The 23,325-nt window shown below is 40.9% G+C and overlaps 1 protein-coding gene across 1 annotated transcript in view; it reads left to right on the top strand.

Annotated features, from left to right (window-relative positions):
- rxfp1 (relaxin/insulin like family peptide receptor 1) overlaps positions 1-23,325 on the top strand; it is a 165,207-nt gene that overhangs the window by 59,952 nt on the left and 81,930 nt on the right. Inside the window, exon 3 of the mRNA XM_011473132.3 lies at positions 16,937-17,020. Within this exon, the coding sequence (XP_011471434.1) occupies positions 16,937-17,020 (84 nt within the window). The remainder of the gene's footprint in view (positions 1-16,936; positions 17,021-23,325) is intronic.

The raw sequence follows: 23,325 nt of genomic DNA, 5'->3' as shown, positions 1-23,325 counted from the left end.
AGGAACGAGCACCTGGAGCAGACCGAACATTGTCATTAGAAGTTGAGTGCTCTACCTTTGCATCACAGCTGCCCCTTTTGAATATGAATGTTTTGGCTAACACACCTCACATTGTGCACACATTTCTACTTATTCTGTGTGTAGCAGGTTGCATAGATGTGGAGCGGGTTTTGGAGGCCTGTGAAGCTGCACCATCTGTTCACAGCCTCTCCAGACCTGCTGGATGCAGCAGATCCAAGCATAAGCAGCTCTGAACAGAGGGGTTAATGGGTAAAGATTGGGTGTGTGTAATCACTTTGGAAATGAGCATTCGTGATTTCGATTTTAATTTGAATCATTTCAATCACTTAAACCCTTGTGCTATCCAAGGCACTTTACCATTGGGAGTTGGGTCATCTAGACCCACTAGACAGTGCTCTGAACCTTTTTTCTTCAATGATTTGTGATCTTCACTGGTGTCCATGGATTACATGAAATCTTTCCACCTTTATCCACCTTTGTCATGGTAGGGAGAACACGTCAATGGAAGGGGGGGGTCATCTAAGATAGCACAAGGGTTAAGTTCAAGAAGCTGTGACACCCCCACCCGTCAGTCAAGCACCACATTTCTTTGAACTTCAGGCCTGTTAAAAAAGACCATAAAGATTTGTTTTTCCTGAAAAGAAATATCTGACTTACAAATGCCCACAACAATTTCTATGTTTCTCTCTAATGAAGTGTGTTGATAGTCTTTGAAGAAGAAAATTGTACATATTTTTATTGTTTCCGACAACTTGTATTTGTTTTCTGCAGTACTACAAACACGAGTCTTGCTTTTATTCCAAACCTTATTTAAGTGCATCTTCCTCAAAGGATAAAATGACACAAATGCTGCTTCAGATCCAAGGAGAAGAAACACAAGAAGGGAGGTCAGGCGCCTACATAACATTGGTTCACTGATGACGCAGTTTTAAGGAAAAAATGGGAAGTTGAAAGTCAGATGAGAAACCTGGGAGCAGAACCAGCGACACGTTTGATGCCTGGACCCTTCAGTGTGTCATCGTCACTGAAGCTGTGCATCCATCACAGGGACCTTTTTCTCTCTAAGTCCCAGGTTTAATGCAGAGTGAAGGACAAAACTCTTTTCTTAAGTGCTGGAACTGCAACATCTGTCTTTTAAATCAAATTTCAGTTCAGCAACTTAAGCTCTCCTGTAAGTTTGTCTCAGAAGTCACGCAGGAATGATGACAGAACCCGTCTGAACCACTGTGGATTTGTTTTCATTTCAGCGTGGCACAGGCTGCTCTGATGACACACTGGAGAACATTTTATGCATCTACTTTCCAATCTGTGTAATGAACGAATATGAAATTCATGTGGTAAACTAAACACTGTTTTAGTGTAGAAATGAAACATTTGTCTGCGCACTGGTGCTTTCTGTTTCATGTTTTATTGACATCTCGATTGCAGAGACATTTGTTGGTGATGGTGACATTAGGGAATCATCACAGCAAACAACTCAGTGGGAGCAGAGGCCCGGGGCAGTGACGATGCAGTCAGATAGAACACATCACTGCAATCTGGTTTTAAAGGGCCTATATCATGCTTTTCTTAGGCATTTCAGAGTAAACTATATCCATTCATATACATTATATTACATTAGAAGAACGATTTTTTAAAATGAAATATGAGGTATTTTCATTAACTGGACATCTGAGCCACAGCCTTTCTCCCATTTCATCACGTCTTCCTAGAGTCGTCCTCTGCAGCGTTTCTGTGCGTCTCCCACCAAAACAAAAACCTCTGAACTTTTACAAAGATGGATGTGCATAATGTAGATCTGCCTTTAGTAGCCACTGTGTTTCTTCCATCACAGTCAGAACGGTAATGCTAACGGGTTCATTTTGGTCAAGACAACACCCCCAGATGGAGATTTCAGGATTTATTCAAATGATGGGAACATGGCACTATGTTCTGATTAGCACTGGTTGTAAATTTTCTCTTTGAAGCATCAATCTCCCTATCAGAAACTCTCTTTGCTTTCATGCGGATCATTTTTCTGGAGACATTCCCACCTTTCCGCCTTTGCTCAATAATCCATGTTCAAACCAAGTCTTCTAATTCTGCGCTGGCTTTCTTTGCACCTCCACCAGGAAATCGTTTGCTCCTCTTTCTGCAGCTGTCTTTTTGTGAGGAATGAACATTAAAATACACTTCAAAGCCGAAAAAAAATATTTTGCACGGTATAGGCCCTTTAAAGTACAGTCATAAATATAGAAATCTGTAAATTAAAAATTAGGCTTCAACATTAAAATATTTTCTAGGTTTAAAAAAAATCTCTGTGTGTGTGTTTTTGTGTGTGTTCATGCATGCATGTGTGTATTTTATGTACATGATTTTCAGAGATTGCCAGGAAATTCAGTCACATTTGTGTTAAGCCTATCAATTAGTACCAAGCGAGAGTTTTTTTTTACTATGCTGCTTTTATCTCGTTTATTGGAGTCACTTTTGAGTGTCGTCGAGGCTTTTGATTACAAAGCAGCAAGCTGGTGGGGCTCAACAATTAGATTACAAGTATGAGGACTGGTTCTGTTTTGGTTGTTTTCAGCAGTTGTTTTTGGTTCAGTTGTGTTCTGTTGTCCTTTAGTCACATCACGGTCAAGTCTCCAAATCTCCCAGGTGTTTGTGGTAGTTCCCCCATCAGCCTTGGTCTTGCTGTTCTGTTTATCACTCAGATCCTTATGCTAAGGGTTATGTTATGGCAAGTTCATGTTGTGTGGAGGACGTTGTGCTTTTGTACAATCAAGTGTCTTTACTAAACAGCTTTGTCTCTGCCACCAAGCCTGTTGTCCAAATATAAGACAAGATGGGATAGTGTTATTTGTTTCATTTGTTCTTTTTTTCAATTTATAGAACAAGCAAAGAACTTGTTTGAAAACCAACGTCTTTTTAAACTGTTCTATTTTACCACTGTGGAAAAAAGACGTTTCTGTACTTCCAAACTCAATTTCTTAATATCTCTCAACTTTTATTTCTCAATTCTTAATCTCTCTCAATTTCTTCTAACAATTTTTCCTTGTGTTATTGCTAATATTCAGATTTGCTTCAACTATTTCTAAGAGCTTTTACATGTTTGTCCAGTGTTACACGGTTTGGTTCCTTGCGGCCCTTAGTAAAAGTATGGTTGGAAAACTGTCTTCCTCTGCTTTTTAACTGTATTCCAAAGTGTTCACATCAGGTAAGTTTGCTTAACAATCACCAACAGAAAGGGAATATTTTGTTCTGAAAAGAGGACTTCAGACTACTGATCTCCAGTTCAGTTCTTTTTACCCGGTCTCAAAAGTTGCCTTCGATTTAAGAGTGGTCCGTGAATGTGACAGGTAAAGGGACAGCTTTCTGCAGCTCTGATTTAGCAGCAGTCCACTACTTGGATATTTGCCTGAAATTTTACAGTTTTTTCAATCTTGATCTTCCCTTTTTCACTTTTTTATTTCATTCTTAAAATGTGCTTGATATAGCAATCTGTGAAGGGAGGGATAGAAAAAAGGAAAAATCTGCATGACGTGCCTGCGTCTCACCTACCTACCCTTAGGTTTTGTTTATATGTTCATATGTTTTATATGTAGAAAAAAAGTCCATGAAATTTCCGCCTTAGGGCCTCTCCAGGTTGCCTACTATCTTAAAATTTCCTGCTAGCCACCTACGTGCTCCACACAGATTTGCCCATTGTTCACCCTCAACAGCCTGTATCCACCTGTAAGGGCAGCTGTCACTGAGGCTCTAAGACAGGGGTGTCAAACATACGGCCCACCAGGTGATTTAGTCTGGCCCACACATGAAAGGTAAAAATCATAATGATGTTTAAAAAAAAGCACGTTTTTAGTCCATTCCTGTGGCGAGTTACAAATTTTTAAAAGAAATAACCGAAATGCGCAATTCCGCCACTAGGGGGAGCAAAGGAAAAGCAAAACAGGTGAAACAGCATATCTCTGCACCTGTCAAAAGCGAAAGCTAACGGCTCTGCATCTGGGTAGTCAGTAGTTTGGTTCCCTGTGAGCCTCACCGCTGAAGGACGATCAGTAGTGACACCCTAATGACCAAAATGTTGTCGAATAGAAAAAAAGGTGAAAGTGGAGTGCTGAGCTTTCCAGGAAAAATGGAAAGAGTTTTATTTATTCACTGAGCTGAATGCAAAATCTGCATGCTTGGTATGTCATCAACAGGTCGCACTGCTCAGAGAATATAACTTTCAGCACCACTTTGAGACTGACCATAAGGAAATGTTTCACCATTTGCAGTTAAGAAAAAATAAGATTTATCAATTAGCTGGACTGATAAATAATTGTCTGCATTTACTGCAGCCGTGACGTCAGTGATGGAGCAGTGAGAGACACCTTATTGCAGACAAGTTAGAGCAAACATCCAAACCATTTTCAGATGGTGAACTTGTTAAAAAATGCTGAAGGCTGCAGAAGTGTTTGACCCCAAAAAGCAGTTGACTTTTTCCAACATGAGTCTGTCAAGTATTACATTGCAGATATAACATCTCTGAGGAGACTTGGGCAGCCAAATGAAAGAATCCAGTCATTTATGGCATTTTCGGTTGGTATTGATGAAAGCACCGACATCACAGATAGGGAGGTTAACTCCAAACTCTTATGTTCACAAAGGTTTGCGAGTTTAATTTTCTGTAATATTTTAATAGTTTGAACATTTACATTTTAGGCAGGTGTTTCATGTTTTTCTGTAGCCCCTCTTGAGTTTATTATCGGGGTTGGTTCAGTGTCAGATGTAAAATATTCAGTCTGTATACAAATTTTTTAAGTGAAATGAATTTATTTAAGATCCATTGGCCCCTGTGAATGAATGTTTAATAATAAATTATTAGGCTACCATGTTGGTTGAGGCATCTTTTCTAATTGAGTAAAAAAACAAAAACAAAGCTGTTATTTTGCCTTTACACTACTGGTCCGGCCCACTTGAGATCAGACGGGTTGAATGTGGCCCCCGAACCAAAATGAGTTTGACACCCCTGCTCTAAGCAGTTAAAGAGTTTCTGTTACCCAACACATGGAGGGAGCTCACTGCACAGGCCTGAACAGGAGATCTTCTTCTGGGGTTCTGTTCTGTTTTAAGTCACAACTCCTGCTCAACGCCCACAGTTTCCTACAGGTCCCCATTTCAACATCCTGAATTTATGAGACAATTAGACAAGTGTTAAGTGCAGCCTGATCCTTTTTAAAATCAGAGAACTCCCACTGAAGCTAATCCAGCAGCTCTCAGTCCCTCTGGACTGACACCTACATGGTATCAAACAGCAAGTTTAACAATACTCCCTGGTATGACAATTACATCATCTATATGTAGTTCTCACCAGTGAGGGAGTGAGTTATAAAACTTCACAGCAGATCAATCCCCGTGCCCTAATGTGTCAAAATGATGGACTGGTTTTTGGTTTTTCTACGTCTTTTAAAAGAAAGAAATCAATGAGCAATTTAGGCATGCAGACGTGGTCAGGGTGATCTGCGGGAGTTCAAAGTCAGCAGCAAACGATGAAGACAGAATCAGCTAAAGGTGAGCTAAAGAAAAAAAAGACACGTACCCCCCAAGGATGGTACCATTTGTAATAAAATGTTGCAGTTAAACAAAATCAACTTCCTTCCTGTTTAAATATGTTGATTTTTAATTAGGTTCCTTACTGAACAACATAAACCATGGTGGGAGAACCATGTTTTAGCAGCTGCTTGAATATTCATTTGAAGTTCATGATGTAAATATGAACCAAAGTTAAAGTATGGGAAAGAAAATCTTTCAACTACAATTAACTATAATTTTCTAGTGGAAATAATAAAGTTGTTGATACACAAAGCAAATCATTCTTTATAATAGAAGGAAGAAGGGCATTAGTATGTCCTCTCGCAGATGTCCCTAATCCATCTGTGTCTGATCCTCTGAGATGCAAAGAGAGCTCACTGTCCTTCAGATCGTTGTCCTTTTGTCTCAAGGCTTGTAGAAAATGCCAAATCTTTAACAGTCATTGATGGTTGCAGCTGAACTTGCCGTAAATGAAAGAGTCATTGTTTAACATTTTATTCCTGCAAAATGTAATGCTTGGGATTTTTAAAATATTATTTTAAATGGTAAATGGCATATACTTGTATAGCACTTTTCTACCTTCTTCAAAGCCCCAAATTGCTTCACAGTATCGGTATCGGACAATATTTACCTAATTTGTGTTTATCTATACTGGTCCGATTTAAAAAAAATCTACAGATATTCTTCTGACTGTTTTCAGAAACACTTTATTTCTGCAAGTATACTTGTTTCTAATAGATTGGGAAGCTCATGTTTACAGTCACAGTCAGTAATTGACTGCTTTTATTTAAATGCTATTTTTGACAGGGATTCATGTTGTTTCTAATAGATCCCTGCTAATGGGGATCATTCACATACGTTGCTGCCAAACACTGGCACCAACCTATAACCACCAAGAGCAATGTGGGTCCCAAGGACACTTCAACACATGAGCAAGCAAGATGGGAATCAAACCTGCAATATTCCGATCACAGGTCCATTGCCCTACCGCTCCACCGCGGTCTAAAGAAATTGACTTATTTTTCCTTTAAGCTTTAATAAAGTTTAACTTGGGTTTTTGGTGCATAGTATTTTAATTTCTTTGAGTTGTTAAAAATTCTAATCTGTCAACAAATATCAGAATTTAACGTTGGGCAGAAAATCTATCAAATACATGTTATTTTTAATCCCTTCTTGGTCTTTTGGCTGTTTTCTTTAAGGGGTGTCACAGTGAGTCATTTGCCTATTTCTAACCTTCTTCTTTGCATCCTCCTCACTCACACCAGCCACCCTCATGTCCTCCTTTACATCACTGAACCTCCTCAAAATAAGAACTTAAAAAAAGTCGTTTTTACAGGAATGAATGAGGCTTTGCTGCACTTTTACTGTAGTGCCACACAGTAAAAGTCTTTCACCGTAGATATATATCAATGGGAACAAGCATAGGGAAAAAAATTTACACCTCTGTATTTATCGTTTATATTTCTGTTAAGTTTATTCTGATATTGGGTATATAAGTAGGGTTATTGACAATAGGGTTTGTACGGTTCAAAGACAGAGAATTGTCGGTCAAGTGATTGTGGTTAAGGCCCTCCTTACTCTTAGTAAACTGAACTGCTCTGGGTTTCTGTGTACTATTGAAAATAATGTAAAGGTGTAAAGAGACATGTTTTCCCCCGAAAGTGTGGTTAAACTGTAGGAATTTGGGATTGCACTGACATTGACTTAAAAGACTTCTACCATATTTTTGTTTACCTTTTGGTATTTTCCTGTTTACCTTTTGGCACATCCCATCAGCAAATTCGCTGATTTCCACAGAGTTTTATGCCCTTCCTGATACAACCCCGTGTTTTATCCGGGCTGGGTAGTGGAACATGTAGACCTAGACTTGGGCAGTAGCTTGAAGGGTCTTGCCCGAGGACCCACACTGTATGAAGCTCATTGGGGAACGAACCCTGGTTTCCCACGCACCAGTCATACAGCCAGCCAACTGAGCCATCCAGCTAATCAGAAAATTCGACCTGTGAAGTTTTCTAAGTAAACTGGAAAATTCCCATGTGACATATCACACATAGATCTGTTTTCCAACATCACACCATGAGCTTTACCTTCGTGCATTAACACGCTTGTGTGCACTTCACAGTATGGCTCATTTAGCATGCAGATCAGGAGGACTGCCCGGGGAGGGATGGAGCTTTCTTCAGTCCATTATGCTTCAAGCTGATTCTTTCTTCCCTAAATCACCTTGAGCAGTCAGGATAACTGTGTGGGAGTCATTCTCACCAACATAACAAGCAGAGGGTTTGCATTAATTCTACGGGATAACAAAATGAAACGGGGGAAAAAGGAAAATTGGAGACACTGGAGTGACATCTTGCAGGAGACACTGGAGGATCTCATTAGTGATCACTTGTAATATCTCAGTGGCATTATCCATGAAGTGAACTGTCCTCAGTTTCATAGTTTTTCTGCAGTAAAAAGCTAAGTTATCTTGGTTACTTATTATTTGTAATGTATATATCCCCTTCAGATGTACTTTGCCAAATATTGATCTGATGGCAACCCAGTGTGTTATTGTTGTCTGAAATATCATTTTTCATTCCGCTTTTTAGTTTAACACTTTTGGTGGGATTCTAACAAAAAGAGCAAATTTAAATCAGATCTGAGCGGGACTTGGTTTCAGTAGATGTTAACGGTGTAAGGATTCATCGATTAATTCATTTATCCAACCAAATCGATCTGTCTGAGGCGAGTTGTTAATCAAACTGAAGCGATCTATGACATTAATTTTTTTTTTTTTAAATGAAATGAACCGATCTTGGAAAATACCATTTGGATTGAGATATGGTAGTTTTTTTTTCTGTAACATAAAATCGACCAAGTGCATCACAGTGAACAACACACATGTGTTGTCATTAAAACTGATCAGTCCATCATTCCAGTCCAATGTGTGGAAACAGTTTGAATTTAGCAAAGTCATGTGACCGTTGTTGGCAGTTGTGTGATCAGATGCATGAAACATCTGGAAGAAAGGTCAGATTTGCATGGCCTCTACTAGGAAAGAAATATACACACAGATGTGTGTCTTTAAATGAGAAAGATGAAAATGCAATGATCATGTTTCAAAAAACGGGATTTACACTGAGCACTTTTTAACAAAAAAAACACAAGCAAAAACCTTTTAAAGTGAAGACATTTATTAAATTTTACCATTGCAGCATACAAAAATTGCAGAAATTAGCAGGGTCCCAAACTGTTAACCCCTTGACTACTGAATTTGTTTCCAGTTATGAGCAAGCTTTCATGGAGATTCTAAATTAAGGTAATTTTGGAGCCGAAGTGGTTTGATGAATATTTGCATCATTGGTGCCAATGAGGGTAACCCTTGTGCTATCCTAGGCACTTTAACGTTGGGAGTTGGGTCATCTAGACCCACTAGACAGTGCTCTGAACCTTTTTTCTTCAATGACTTGTGATCTTCACTGGTGTCCATGAATTACAGGAAATCTTTCCACCTTTATCCACCTTTGTCATGGTAGGGGGAACACATCAATGTAAGGGTGGGGTCATCTAAGATAGCACAAGAGTTAAAGTGGTTAACCTGACATATTTCACTTGACTTTTTGATTTTTCACTTCACATTTCCATAGGAAGTTGTAGTACTTGTCTATTCATTGTGGTATTACCCATTTTGTAATGGTATATTTTTTTTGTTTAATTTACTTTATTTGCTATTTATTACATTTTATTTTATATAAACATATATATGAAAACACAAGAAAGGTTTTTGCTTGTGTTTTCTGTTAAAAAGTGCTCAGTTTAAATAGGGTTGGGCGATGTCCCTTAAATTGGCAGTAAACCATCGGGATTGACGATGATATCGTCGGGGGGGGGGGGGGGGGTATTTTAAATTTTTTGCTATTATATAATTATTTTTTCTTTATTTTACTTTATTACTTGTTGTTTCCCTTTCGGCTTTTCCCATCAGGGGTCGCCAAAGCGAACGAGTTGCATGGTAAACTTGGCAATGTTTTACGCCAGATGCACTTCCTGACGCAAGCCTCTCAAAGCAACCGGGCTTGGGACCGGCACAGAAGTAGAGAGGGGAACAGGGAGCAGCCCGGAGTCGAACCCTGGTTTCACGGACGAAAGGCGCCGCAAACCAGCACGAGCTAAACCGGCTCCCATTTTACTTTATTACTTAATTTATATAATTTCCTAACTAATGACTCATCCGCAATGATCCATTATAAAAAACAAACAAAATGGAAAAGAAGTAGTCTGCTCCTGCACTTGATTAGTCAAGTAGACCGGTGGACCGAGCGACCGTGTCTCTGAGCAGAGCAGACGGACTTTGTGTTTGAGGGGAAAGGAGGATGCTTTGTTACGTGTGCGCTGTGTGGGAGACTTCGGACTGCGATCCTTCCCGGAGCTCTAGGTGAACGAGCTACCGCACTCAGGAGAACCGGGTCTTCCGTCTAAAGTGTGTCTCCGGGCAGAGCTCGGGTCGTCAGCTCACACAATTGCTTTGGGGCGGTGTGTGAGCTTTTAAAAGCAGAAATGCCGCTCAGTCCTTAGAAACTGTTCAAATAATCACATGGATTTGTGTTTCCAGTCGTGTCCCTACAAAATAAAGGCTGATGTTATTCCCACATATTTACGTGCAGCCAAGCTGCAGATGGCAGAATTTCCCGCATGGATTTTATGTTCATCAAAGGCTAAAGTTGTTAGCCCGTGTTAGCCTTCTCATAACCCTGGCTTCTTACAGCTTCGTTCTTCAACAGAAAAAGCATTGGCCACACGGATTAAAAATAAAATTATGAGCGAACATATTAACCGTAACATTACTAAAAGCACGTTTAGAAGATCATCTTGTATACTACAGAGCTGCCAGTATCTATGTATGTAGCCTCTCAGCTGAACTCATTTCGTCATCTGGTTTTTCAAACACTACTGCGCATGTGCGTGGGCCCATGTACACGGTTGAATTCTAATCTGACCATTGATCCGATGAAGATTTTTTGTACATGTAACCGCGGCTTATGGTGTCAACTCGCAGCGTGGTGGGGGCGTGGCATCACGATGGTGTCTCTCCATCGCGATGTCAGTCAGCCATCAAGATTCTGTTAGAATGCTACTACTGAAGTAATCCCACCCAGAGGGGTAGTACAATCGAGGCTAACTCCCAAACAACTGGTAGCCCAATGCTCTAACATCCACAAACGGCAACTCCTATCTAACTCTCCTAACTTGATATTGAAGCGGTACAATACAATTGCAATATAGAGCAATCAGAGAAGTCAGACAGGAGGCTACACTACACTCCCACCCTGAGCTTGGGTACACGGCTCCAACAACCACAGATACGCTGAGCAAGGCAGCAACTGACCTGGAAAACAAGATCATGTCTAGAATGAACACTAGGCAACCCAGACACCAGCTACAACAGTTAAGTGATGTACCGCCTGAAAGTCTCCTGGAAGCTGTGAATGAAGCCTTGAGGGGAATTCCTACCGCAACAATCACAGAAACCAATGAACTGGTTTACACTTCAGCAGCAGTGATCCTTGAGATGCTTGGCTATAAGAGCAAACATGGGAGAAAACAATACCCACCATGGACACAACAGTTAGAGGCCAAAATCAAGGCAACTCAGAGGGATCTGAGTCAGCTCATTGATGCCCAGAGAGGAGCAATGAAAAAGCAAGTACCTAAGAAATACAGCCACATGCTCAAACTGCCAAACAAAGGTTCCTAGCCTTGAGCAGCCGCCTAAAGAGGTACACAAGAGACAATGAAGCCAGACGGATAAACAGGCTGTTCGCAACTCATCCTGCAAAGGTGTACACTCAGTGGCAGGGTCAAAACAGCTGAGGAGACCCACCAAGGCTAGAAACTGAACAGTACTGGAAAAGTATGTGGGACAAAGATACAGCACATAATAGCAATGCTCAGTGGCTAGTCTCTCTGAGAAAAGAATATATCTCAGGTATGAAGAACTGGACAGCACCGGGCCCTGACATGAATTATGCCTACTTGCTAAAGAAGCTCACCGCACTCCATGAGCGCCTGGTAGCACAAATGAACCAGCTGCTAAGAGATGGGACTCACCCCGAATGGCTAACGGAAGGGCGAGCGATCCTAATCCAGAAGGATCCCTCAAAGGGTGCAGTACCTTCCAACTACCGGCCAATAACCTGTCTCTCCACAACATGGAAGCTCATTTCAGGCATCATTGCAACCAAAATAAATAGCCACATGGATCAATACATGAGCAACACACAGAAGGGCATTGGTAGAGACTTCAGAGGAGCCAAACACCAACTCCTGGTTGACAGAACAGTCGCTCAAGACTCCAGGTCACGGCACACCAACCTGTGCACAGCCTGGATCGATTACAAGAAAGCCTATGACTCAATGCCACACACATGGATCACTGAATGCTTGGAGCTGTACAACATCAACAGGACTCTAAGAGCCTTCATAGGAAACTCAATGAAGCTGTGGAAAACCACCCTTGAAGCCACTGGGAAGCCACTTGCACAAGTGTCCATCAAATGTGGGATATACCAAGCTGATGCTCTGTCCCCACTCCTGTTCTGCATAGGTCTGAACCCCCTCAGCCAAATAATCAACAAGACTGGCTATGGATACCGACTCAGAAATGGGGCCAAAGTCAGTCACCTCCTCTACATGGATGACATCAAGCTATATGCTAAGAGCGAGCGTGACATTGACTCCCTGATCCACACCACCAAGATCTACAGTACTGACATTGGGATGTCATTCGGGCTCGAGAAATGCAACCGGATGGTGACAAAGAGAGGCAAGGTAGTCCACACAGTAATTTACTGCAAAATTGTCTCAATTTTTCTGGGTTTTTGCTGTTAAGCCACTCCACATTTTCTTCTGTTGTATTGGCAACTGTAATCTGGTTGGTCTTGGTTTGCCCCCTCCCTCGTCTCTCCTTGCCTCTGCCCTATGTTGGACTTCTCTTTGGGCAAGCTGCCTGCCTGGGGCACTTCTGGGTGACCGCTGTCAACCTCTGGGGGCAGTAGTGAGAGATGCTTAGGACTCGAGGGTGCTGCAAAGCCATCTGGCCCTTTGGTAAAAACAGACTCACTTGAACACACGTGCATGCTCACCTTTGCACAAACATGGGTGTTTGTGTGAGTGCAGGTATGCTCGATGTGTAAATTTGTTTTTTTTTTTGAGTACATATATATATATATATATATATATATATATATATATATATATATATATAAATATATATTTTTTGGCTGAGGGGGGTTCAGACCCATGCTGACCCAGTACTGACATTGGGATGTCATTCGGGCTCGAGAAATGCAGCCGGATGGTGACAAAGAGAGGCAAGGTAGTCCACACAGGAGGGGTCTCACTCCCAGAAGGAACAATAGCAGACATTGAGGACAGTTACAAGTACCTTGGAGTTCCACAGGCAAATGGCAACCTGGAGCAGGCAAAAAGGAAAGCTGCAACAGCTAAATACTTCCAACGAGTAAGGCAAGTCCTGAGGAGCCAGCCAGCTCAATGGCAAAAATAAGACCCGGGCAATAAACAGCTACACACTGCCAGTTATCAGATACCCGGCAGGAATAATAAGATGGCCAAAGGAAGAATCCAGACCACGGATGTTAAAACACGAAAGTTCCTCACAATGCATGGAGGTTTCCATCCCAAATCCAGCACCCTGAGACTGTATAAAAGCCTCAAGGAAGGAGGCCGAGGACTAGTGAGCATAGAAGCCACTATCCAGGATGAAACATCCAAGATGCATGAGTACATCAAGCTCAAAGCCTCAACTGACAGTGTGCTCAGTGAATGTCTCAGGCAATGGAGAGCAGAGGATACAGTCCTGGAGGACAGATCCTCATGGGAGGACAAACCCCTGCATGGGATGTACCACCGGACCATAACTGAAGTGGCTTATATCAAGAAGTCCTATCAATGGCTTGAAAGGGCTGGCCTACAGGACAGCACTGAAGTGCTCATCCTGGCAGCTCAGGAACAAGCCCTGAGCACCAGAGCAATAGAGGCTCAGATCTACCACACCAGACAAGACCCAAGGTGGAGGGTGTGCAAAGAGACACCTGAAACAATCCAGCACATGACTGCAGGGTGTAAGATGCTGGCAAGGAAAGCATACATGGAGCACCACAATCAAGTGGCTGGAATAAAATACAGGAACATATGTGCAGAATATGAACTGGAAAACCCCAAGGTCAAAATGGGAAACACCTCAGAAGGTGGTAGAGAATGAGAGGGCAAAGATCCTGTGAGACTTCCAGATCCAGACTGATAGGACGGTAAGGGCGAATCAACCAGACATTGTAGAGGTGGATAAAGAACAGAGGAAAGCCGTTGTGGTGGAGGTGGCAGTGCCAAGCGATTGGAACATCAGGAAGAAGGAACATGAGAAACTGGAGAAATACCAGGGACTCAGAGAGGAACTGGAGAAAGCATGGAAAGTGAAGGTGACAGTGGTGCCTGTGGTAATTGGAGCACTCGGGGCAGTAACCCCCAAGCTGGAGGAGTGGCTACAACAGATACCTGGAAAGACATCAGACCTCTCAGTCCAGAAAAGCGCATTGCTAGGAACAGCTAAGATACTGCAGGACCCTCAAGCTCCCAGGCCTCTGGTAGAGGACCCGAGCTTGGAGGAAAACACATTACAGGAACTTGTGTGCAGAATACGATCTGGAAACCCCAAGGTCAAAATGGGTAACACCTCCGAAGGTGGTAGAGAATGAGAGGGCAAAAATCCTGTGGGACTTCCAGATCCAGACTGATAGGATGGTAATGGCGAACCAACAAGACATTGTAGTGGTGGATAAAGAACTGGAGAAAGCCTGGAAAGTGAAGGTGACAGTGGTGCCTGTGGTAATTGGAACACTCGGGCGTTTTTATACATATATAAATATATATATATATATATACATTAAATATATAACATTTTTAACAGAGGGAAGAGTAATGGAAAAGGTTTGGAAGAAGAAAAAAAAGGGGGGGTTTGTAAATTGAAGAAAAAACCTGGGCTTGACCCCTCCCTCTTGAGCAGTTTTAGACCCATTTCTAACCTTCCTTTCATGTCTAAAATTTTAGAAAAGGTTGTTGCCAAACAACTTACAGCTGCTCTCGACAGTCATGGGATATTTGATCATTTTCAGTCAGGTTTTCGCAGAGCTCACTCCACTGAAACAGCCCTTCTCAGAGTCACTAATGACATCCTGATGCAGGGTGATGCAGGAAAATGCTCTGTGTTACTGTTATTAGACCTGACCGCAGCCTTTGACACTGTGGACCATTACACCCTCTTGGACAGGCTGAAAAACTGGGTTGGGGTCTCCGGATCAGCCTTAAACTGGTTTTCATCATATTTGACTGGCAGATCTTTCTCTGTTGTCTTCTCCAAGTTTAAGTCTTCTTCTGCTCCTCTCACTTCTGGTGTGCCCCAAGGCTCAGTTTTGGGACCTTTATTGTTTATTTTATATCTGCTGCCTTTACAGCATATTTTAAGTTCTTTTAATGACATTTCTTATCACTTTTATGCTGACGATATTCAGCTTTATGTGTCTTTTAAACCCCAGGATGTTTTTAAAATACAGACTTTACAAAAGTGTCTGGACTCAGTTAAGAGCTGGATGAATCACAACTTTCTCCAACTCAATGAAGCCAAAACTGAGGTCCTAGTTTGTGCTCCTGACAGTTGTCTCCCCAAGATAATCCATGAGCTCGGCTCACTTGCTTCTTTTATCAAGCCCTCTGTCAGGAACCTAGGTGTAACTTTAGACCCGGTTTTATCCCTGGACTCCCATGTCGGGTCACTCGTTCGCTCTTGTTTTTATCATCTAAAAAACATTGCAAAATTGATTCCAGTCGTGTCCCGTTCTGAGATGGAGATGCTCATTCACAGTTTTATATCCTCCCGTCTCGACTATTGCAACTCCATCTTCACATGTTTAAGTAAAAAATCTCTAGAACGGCTCCAGATTGTCCAGAACGCTGCTGCCAGGCTTTTAACCAATTCATCCAAGTTCTCACACATCACCCCGTTGTTAATGCAGCTGCACTGGCTCCCCATCCACTACAGAGTGCATTTTAAAACCCTGGTCTTAACATACAGAGCTCTTAATGACCAAGCACCAGTCTACATAAAAGACCTGGTGCAGCCATACACTCCCAGCAGGTCACTGAGGTCATGTGACCAGGGTCTGCTGGCTGTTAAGAGAACCCGTTGAAAAACTAAAGGAGACAGAGCCTTTGCCACGGTGGCCCCATCCCTCTGGAACTCTCTTCCTCTCAGCCTCAGATCTGTGGACTCAGTGTTTTCTTTTAAAAAGCAGCTAAAAACATATCTTTTTAAAATAGCTTTTTCTTAATTTCTTTTTAACATGTGTTTTTACTGTGTTTTACTGTTGTTTTATCGTGTTGTACTGTGAAGCACTTTGTGATTTTTATCTGGAAAGGTGCTATACAAATAAAGTTTATTATTATTATTATTATTAAAAGACGAGGGGGGGAGAAAGTAAGGGGATGCGAGTGCCAAGCTGCCAACCAATCATTTTCTCTGAACTGTAAGGTCAGGGTTCTCATTACTTCCTTCTCACATTTTTGTTTATCATTTTCATTAATAAAGAAGTCAAATCACTCTAACAACCATTGATAGTTGTGAAGTGTTTGGATTTGTATCATCTATTTGGCAGCAACAAGCCTCAGTTGGTGATTTTTGCTTATGACAGCCCTATTCCAAGCGATCATTTGAAGAGCTTTGGTAAACTCTCCATGCAGACTGTAGCAGTTCAGAAACATGCAAACAGCTCTCTTTTAGGATGCATTTCTTAGTAAAAAGGACAGGTGGTAAAAACATGAGCAGAGTTTAAATATTAGAGTTATTTTTAACCTAGAGATAACTACTTGAGTCGAACTCCAACAGTCTGACATTTTATGGGCTAGAAAAGCTCATTCTGACCTCTAAAGTCCTCACTGAGTAAGAAAATGTATTTTTATATAGAAAAATATTTTCTTAAATTGAAATATGGAGATCAGCTTGGATGATTTTGATTAGGGATCAAAGAATTCTTCTTTGGGTCCATAAAATATATACTGTATATCTTTTTATCAGTTTTAATACGTGAAAACATTGCAGCCAATAGATTTTCCTTTTACAAAATCCAATTGTGTTTGGATTTCACTTTTTACAAAGAGACACTCCCACCCAGTGGCACCAGTGTCCAAAATAATGTTACTATATTAACACCAAATGTCTGATTTAATTTAATACAATAAAAGAAACATGGAATTGTCCAGTTTTTTACTTATAAGCTCTGTTGTTGTCTTTTTGTGTCTTTTTGTAATTCAGGGGATAATAATGGATGGCCTCATCTTTTTGACAACTACTTTGGGATGCCAAGTCACAACACTCAGACCAAGTCCAACCTGTGCTGTAAGTATTGCCATCACATCCTATGACCTGCACACCCCTCATCCTCCTTACAGGAAACAAAAGAATCATAAAATCATGTGTGCTTTGCAGAAAGTCAGACCATTTGAGAAACAAATAGAACCACAATGACAGCTGCATGGGAACCATTCAGACTCATCAACCAGTGGTCATGTGTTCATGACTACGTTCTTTGTCCCAATGTCAGAAGCTGTTCTTCAGCATTTGTGTTCTGAAGAAAACCTTTAAACCTCCTGGAGTTTGGTCCCTCAGTGTTCCCCTCCCTGCCTTAGTAAAGCCCGTACCCCTCTAATTTATTATAGAAAATTACGAAAAAAAGCTTGAAGCAAAACATAATGAGCAAAATATGAGTGTGGGATTTCATCAATAATGGTTTATCAGAATTCACTCCTGCTTCCCACTAACTTGATCTGAATGAAAGGCAGGGTGAATTTGAAAACAGAGGAAGCACTAATGCCATAATGATGAGCCTTGTAGCATCAAATCATTCACCGCCATTGCAACTTAAACAGTTTGCACAATTTCTTTATTATGCCCCCAGGTTTCCTACATGATTGACAATTAAGATTAATAATTTACAACAAAGGAGGTGGCATTCCTTTAAGCTGGCTGTGTATAAAACCTACGGAGAATGTTTCACTTAAACTTCAGTTTTTGAGCTATTTTGGAGAATTTATTGAGCTTTACAGCTTTACCAGCTGAAAACAGCAGTTTTACCAGCTGAAACAGCAGCTTTACCAGCGAGCTGCTGAAAAAGGCCAGCAGAGACTGTATTTCCTGAGGATCCTCAGGAAGAATAACATTAACCAAAGACTGCTGGTGACCTTTTACTATGCCACTTTAGACGGTGTTCTAACATACTGCATAAGCACTTGGTTAGCAGCCGTACAGTTGCATGGTAAAGGCAGGCTCTCCAGCGGGTCATCAACACCGCCCAAAAGATTGTTGGCTGCCCTCTCCCCACCCTGGAAACCCTCCACAGCTCCCGCTGCCTCAACAGAGCAAAGAACATGTTCAGAGATGCTTCACATCCCAGACTCTCCCTGTTTGATCTGTGGCCTTCAAGCAAACGCTACAGGTCAAGCAAAATGACAAAAGATTCCAGAACAGTTTTTATCCAACCGCCATAAACTGGTTAAACACGACTACGAAACATTAAACATGGAGCTCTTCGTGTAAATGACCTTTTGAAAGTTATTTCATATTTATTATTTAATTATAATTATTTTTCTGGTTTTTAACAAGTTTAACACATATTGAGGCACTTTTTATGTAGTTTTATGTATTATTTATTATTTTTAGTAGTACGTTTTTTTTTAAGTTAGATTTGGAGGCAATTTAATTTCATTGTACGTATGACAATGACAAATAAAGATCTGTCTATCTGTCTATCTATCTATCTATCTATCTATCTATCTATCTATCTATCTATCTATCTATCTATCTATCTATCTATCTATCTATCTATCTATCTATCTATCTATCTATCTATCTATCAAATGTGCGTGGACCGCCTATTTTTAGATGGGTCTGGGCGTGTCTGGGTCCATGAGATCATTTAATGAGTCTCCCAGTACGAGGAGTTCACCATCTACTGCAGGAGCCACGTCTGAATGACGCCTGCTTTCAGCGGTTATTCCATCTCTCTGTGACCCAGCCTGAAGATTAGCTGTTTCGCTTTAGTCTGAAGGGGAAAAAATACAAATATAATTAGAGGACTTTTTATTTTTGTCTCAATAAAAATAGAGAAAACATCATAAAGTTCTGGATGGTAGCAATCAGCTTCTCCCCATGTTGGATTTGGATCCCATGCGCTCATCGCAACATGAAAACATCACATGCCCAAAGCTGAGTCTCTGATTGGTTAGAACACATCCCTCTGAGATGCCTGAATGATAGTCAGGTTGTGATGAGTGGCTCCACCTATTATTGCCAACATTAGAAGATTTGGAGTTAAAGTCGTATTTAAAATCCACCAACTGTATGTGTGCATGCATCCAGGAGAGTTTCCAGGTAAAACTTTGTGATGGGCATTTACAAATTCTTGATCTGGTTTACAAACCAGAAACTGTCCAAGTGGCCTTGGTGCAGTGGTAAGGCGGTCAACCTGTTATCGACAGATAGCAGGTTTGATTACCTTATAGAGCCTTGGCCAGCCATATGTCAAAGTGCTCTTGGGCAAGACGCTAAACCCCAGCTCGCCTCTGGTGGAAGGTTGGCTCCAGTGTTCGACAGCAGAGCCACAATAAGTATGTGACTGAAAAACATTTTGGACCTTTAAGGAAGGTAGAAAGCGCTATACAAGTATACACCAACTGCCATATACCATTTTACCATTTTTTTCATTTAGCAAAATGAGGAGCTCAGAGGAGTTCAGACATTAAAGCAACTGGAATAAAAATTAAAGCCGCAAGCGGCGTTGTATGGCCCGCAGACGCACCCGCCTTCTACGCCCAACTCTACGCACCACCGCCGCCTTCACCGCCCTCACCGCCCACAAATTAAAAGTTAGTCAAGGCTGATTTTGCTAATTATGCTAACTATGCTAATTTGGCTAAAAGTGCTAGCCTAGCAATCACCATTATCAACTCTCTCAGAAAAACACATTACCTAAAATGCTAATTATGCTAACTATGCTAGTTATGCTAACATAGCTAAAAGTGCTAGCATAGCGATCAGCATCATCAACTGACTCAGAAAAACACATTACCTAAAATGCTAATTATGCTAACTATGCTAGTTATGCTGACATAGCTAAAAGTGCTAGCATAGCGATCAGCATCATCAACTGACTCAGAAAAACACATTTCCTAGTATGCTAATTATGCTAACTATGCTAGCTATGCTAATGTGGCTAATAGTGCTAGCATAGCGATCAGCATCATCAACTGACTCAGAAAAACACATTTCCTAAAATGCTAATTATGCTAACTATGCTAGTTATGCTAACATAGCTAAAAATGCTAGCATAGCGATCAGCATCATCAACTGACTCAGAAAAACACATTACCTAAAATGCTAATTATGCTAACTATGCTAGCTATGCTAATGTGGCTAAAAGTGCTAGCATAGCGAGCAGCATCACCAACTGACTCAGAAAAACACATTCCTCCATTAGTGACAGCTAAACGTCATAAGTTAGTAAAAAAAAAAACACTTTTTTCAAAATGGCGTCTTTTCTGTTGATTTTATCTCCATAGCAACCATTTTACGTTTTGGTCCCCTCGGGAGGACGAACAGATTGACGTCAGTTTCGGACAAATCGATAAAAGTAAACTTTTTGTTGTCCTTAGCAACAGTGGTTTTATGCTAACCACGCCCACATTCCTTATATGTGCATATCCAGTGTTTTTCAATGTATTCAGTTTCAGGCATTAATGCATGCATTCAATTTTCACTGTATTGTATTGAAATGCATGGGAGTTATAACACTGCGCCACTTTGCTAGCTCGCCACACGCACGCCATTCAAAATCTACAACTTCTAATTCCAACATTTTTTCCACAGTAGCTTGCCATTGATGCCCAAAAAGTTTCGAGACAATCGATGAAAATTCCAACGACAAGTTTACGTTTGAATCCGGTGGTAAAGGTGTTTTTTATTGAAAATTCAAGATGGCGGCCTTTTCCCGAGGTCAAAGGTCGACGAAACTCCAAAGGTCATTGTAGACTTACGCTTGGGACATGCGCGTCAAATTTCGTGAAAATCGCTCGAAAAAAAGTTCATTTTTCCATATTGTGTAAAAACGCGAAAAACTCAAAATGGCAGATTTTGGCACAAAATGGCCGCCAAACCGTAGGTCGTGTCGCCATCACGTAATGATTTCAAAACTTTGTTTGGATATACCCGACAAAGTTGTCTAGGTTTCGTTAGTCGATTCTTAAAAAAAAAATCCGATTTTTTTTTTTTTTTGCTGAGTTGGCACTTTTTTTTGCGATCGTTTTTTGTTTACCACGGCCACATTCCTTTATCGATTTTGTCGTATCTGACATCGTTTTGTTCAGTGTGGGCCAGGGAATCGTATAATTCATTTTCACGACATTCCGATAAAATATGTGCGAGCTAGCTAAAATGGCAACTTCTAGTTCCAACATTTTGTCCACAGTAGCTTGCCATTGATGCCCGAGAAGTTTCAAAAAGATCGGAAAAAATCCCTAGGACGAGTTTTCGTTTGTATCCGTTACTAAAAGTGCTTTTTTATGAAAATTCAAGATGGCTGCCCCTTGCCAAGGTCAAAGGTCAACGAAACTTCTTTGGTTATTGTAGAATCGTGCTAGTGGCATGTGTGTCCGATTTCGGGAAAATCGCTTGAACAAAAGTGTTGTTTTCCCATATTGTCAAAAAACACGAAAATCGCCATTTCTCTGAGTTCGCCACAAAATGGCTGCCAAGCCGTAGGTCGTGTGGCCATCCCATAATGATTTCATAACTTCTTTGGGATATCTCCAATACGCGTGTTTTGGTTTCGTTGCTCTAATTTGAAATATTTTTTTTTGGCCCCATAAGCAATTTTCGGCCCATTCATTTTTTTGACGGGATCGCTCGCTGTGATGTCATCGACTTCGGGGGGGTGGCGTTCTCTTTGCCGAAAATTCATTTTCAATTTATCCTAGGTGTGTACCAATTTTGGTGAGTTTTCGGGTATGTGGCGGGGGTCAAATTTGCGATCAACGTTAGAAACGGGAATAATAAACGAAGCAGAAACAATATAGAAGTTTTTGCGGTTAGGATTTCCTATGTATTTCAATGCGGCCTGTCTTTTACTATAGGCTGGGCATGTCTTTTTGGCTTTAAACCCGTCCTTTGAGGGCTTTTTGGGGCTTTTTTGTGTTTTTGTCGTCATTTTTGCGACTACAATTTTGACGTTTGTGCGTTGGTGTTGTGCGTGTGTGTATTTTTGTTGCGTTACACAATTGTCGTGTCGTTGTGTGCTTTGGGCGACTTTTGACCCAATTTTTTGGCGTTTTGACGCGTTTTTTTGATGTTTTGGACCTTTTTGAGTGTTCGACCCTCGTAGCAGTTACAATATGGTCCTTGCAGTCTATGACTGCGGGCCATAATAATAAAAAAGGACAGATTCCCTAAACACTAGTGAAACCTTGCCCTGTTGTTAAAGATTGGAGCAAGAGAAGCTGAAAAAAATGTAACAACAGCTGGACTAACTATTAGGTCCTTTATTCCTTTTCGTCCTATCAAATAAACACCTTACCTCCTCTTGGATTTAAAATGTGGGTGTTAAAGGGGAGTTTGGAGGGGCGGATGAGGCTTTAGCTGTTCAACCTGCCATCAAAAGGATTAAGAAAATCTTAAAGATAATAGTCAGTGTGCAGGGCCTCTCTTGAAGTTAGTCATGACTGTTATTTTCCTAAATAAAAGGGTTTTATGCAAACTCTCCCTTTTAACTTATTTGAAGAGGATTTTGCTTTTCTTACTGTGAACTAAAGTATCATTTAGTAAAAGCAGAGTTCCGTAAAAAAAAAACCTGAAGTGTAAGCAATGATAAGAAAAGTATTCTTAAAGAAATTTCCCTTAAAAAAATTAAAACATTGTCTGTTTTCTTCAAAAACTTGCCAAAATTGCATGCTTTTTTCTTTCCTCATCTTTTATGCATTAGGACATTAGGATTAACGGATCCTCTGTTCATGTGCAACTGTGTAGGATTGGGTTTGGTTGCCAAACATGACTGTTTGATTGTAGAATCATTTTTCAGTCTTTCAGCATGGATTTAAAATCCAACTGTGATCCTCACAGCTGGAGAGGACTGCCTTGTTCCATCACTGCATATATGTGCCTTTCCGTTCTTACTGCCTTGTTTGTGAGAGAAGGTGAGCAGCTTTCAGGCAGCGTTTCTGTTTGTTAGCAGAAGAGGAGCAGTCTGAGCTGGTTCCTACAGGCTCTCTGTAACATTCACTCTCATTAAATGAAGTCTATTCTAGATAAATGGATTTAAATTGAGCAGCTGCCGCTCTAGGTTAGAGTGATTTAAAATAAAGATCTGAAATGTGAGCATAACTTTTATTTCCTAAAAATTGGCCTTGTTTCCATTGCTCTACAGAAATGTCAAATGACCAGGTTTTGCTTCTGCCACCAAATTTGAGATTCTTTTTTCTCTCTCCAGAGAACAGGGTTTTTTCCCATCAATCTCATGCTTTTACCTTGAGTGGCACCTGCTGAAAGGTTCAGGCTTCACACTGTGCTCACTGACTGTCCGTGGCTTCTTTGAATGTGCTCCGATCACAGAAACATTCAACTTTCTGTAGCCGAACATGAAACCCTGCAGCTCTGCT

Source organism: Oryzias latipes, chromosome 10 (assembly GCF_002234675.1).
Source record: "Oryzias latipes chromosome 10, ASM223467v1".
In the NCBI taxonomy this organism is placed as follows: Eukaryota; Metazoa; Chordata; class Actinopteri; order Beloniformes; family Adrianichthyidae; genus Oryzias; species Oryzias latipes.
Note: the sequence above shows the minus strand (reverse complement) of the source record. Positions and strands in the feature narration are given on the sequence as shown.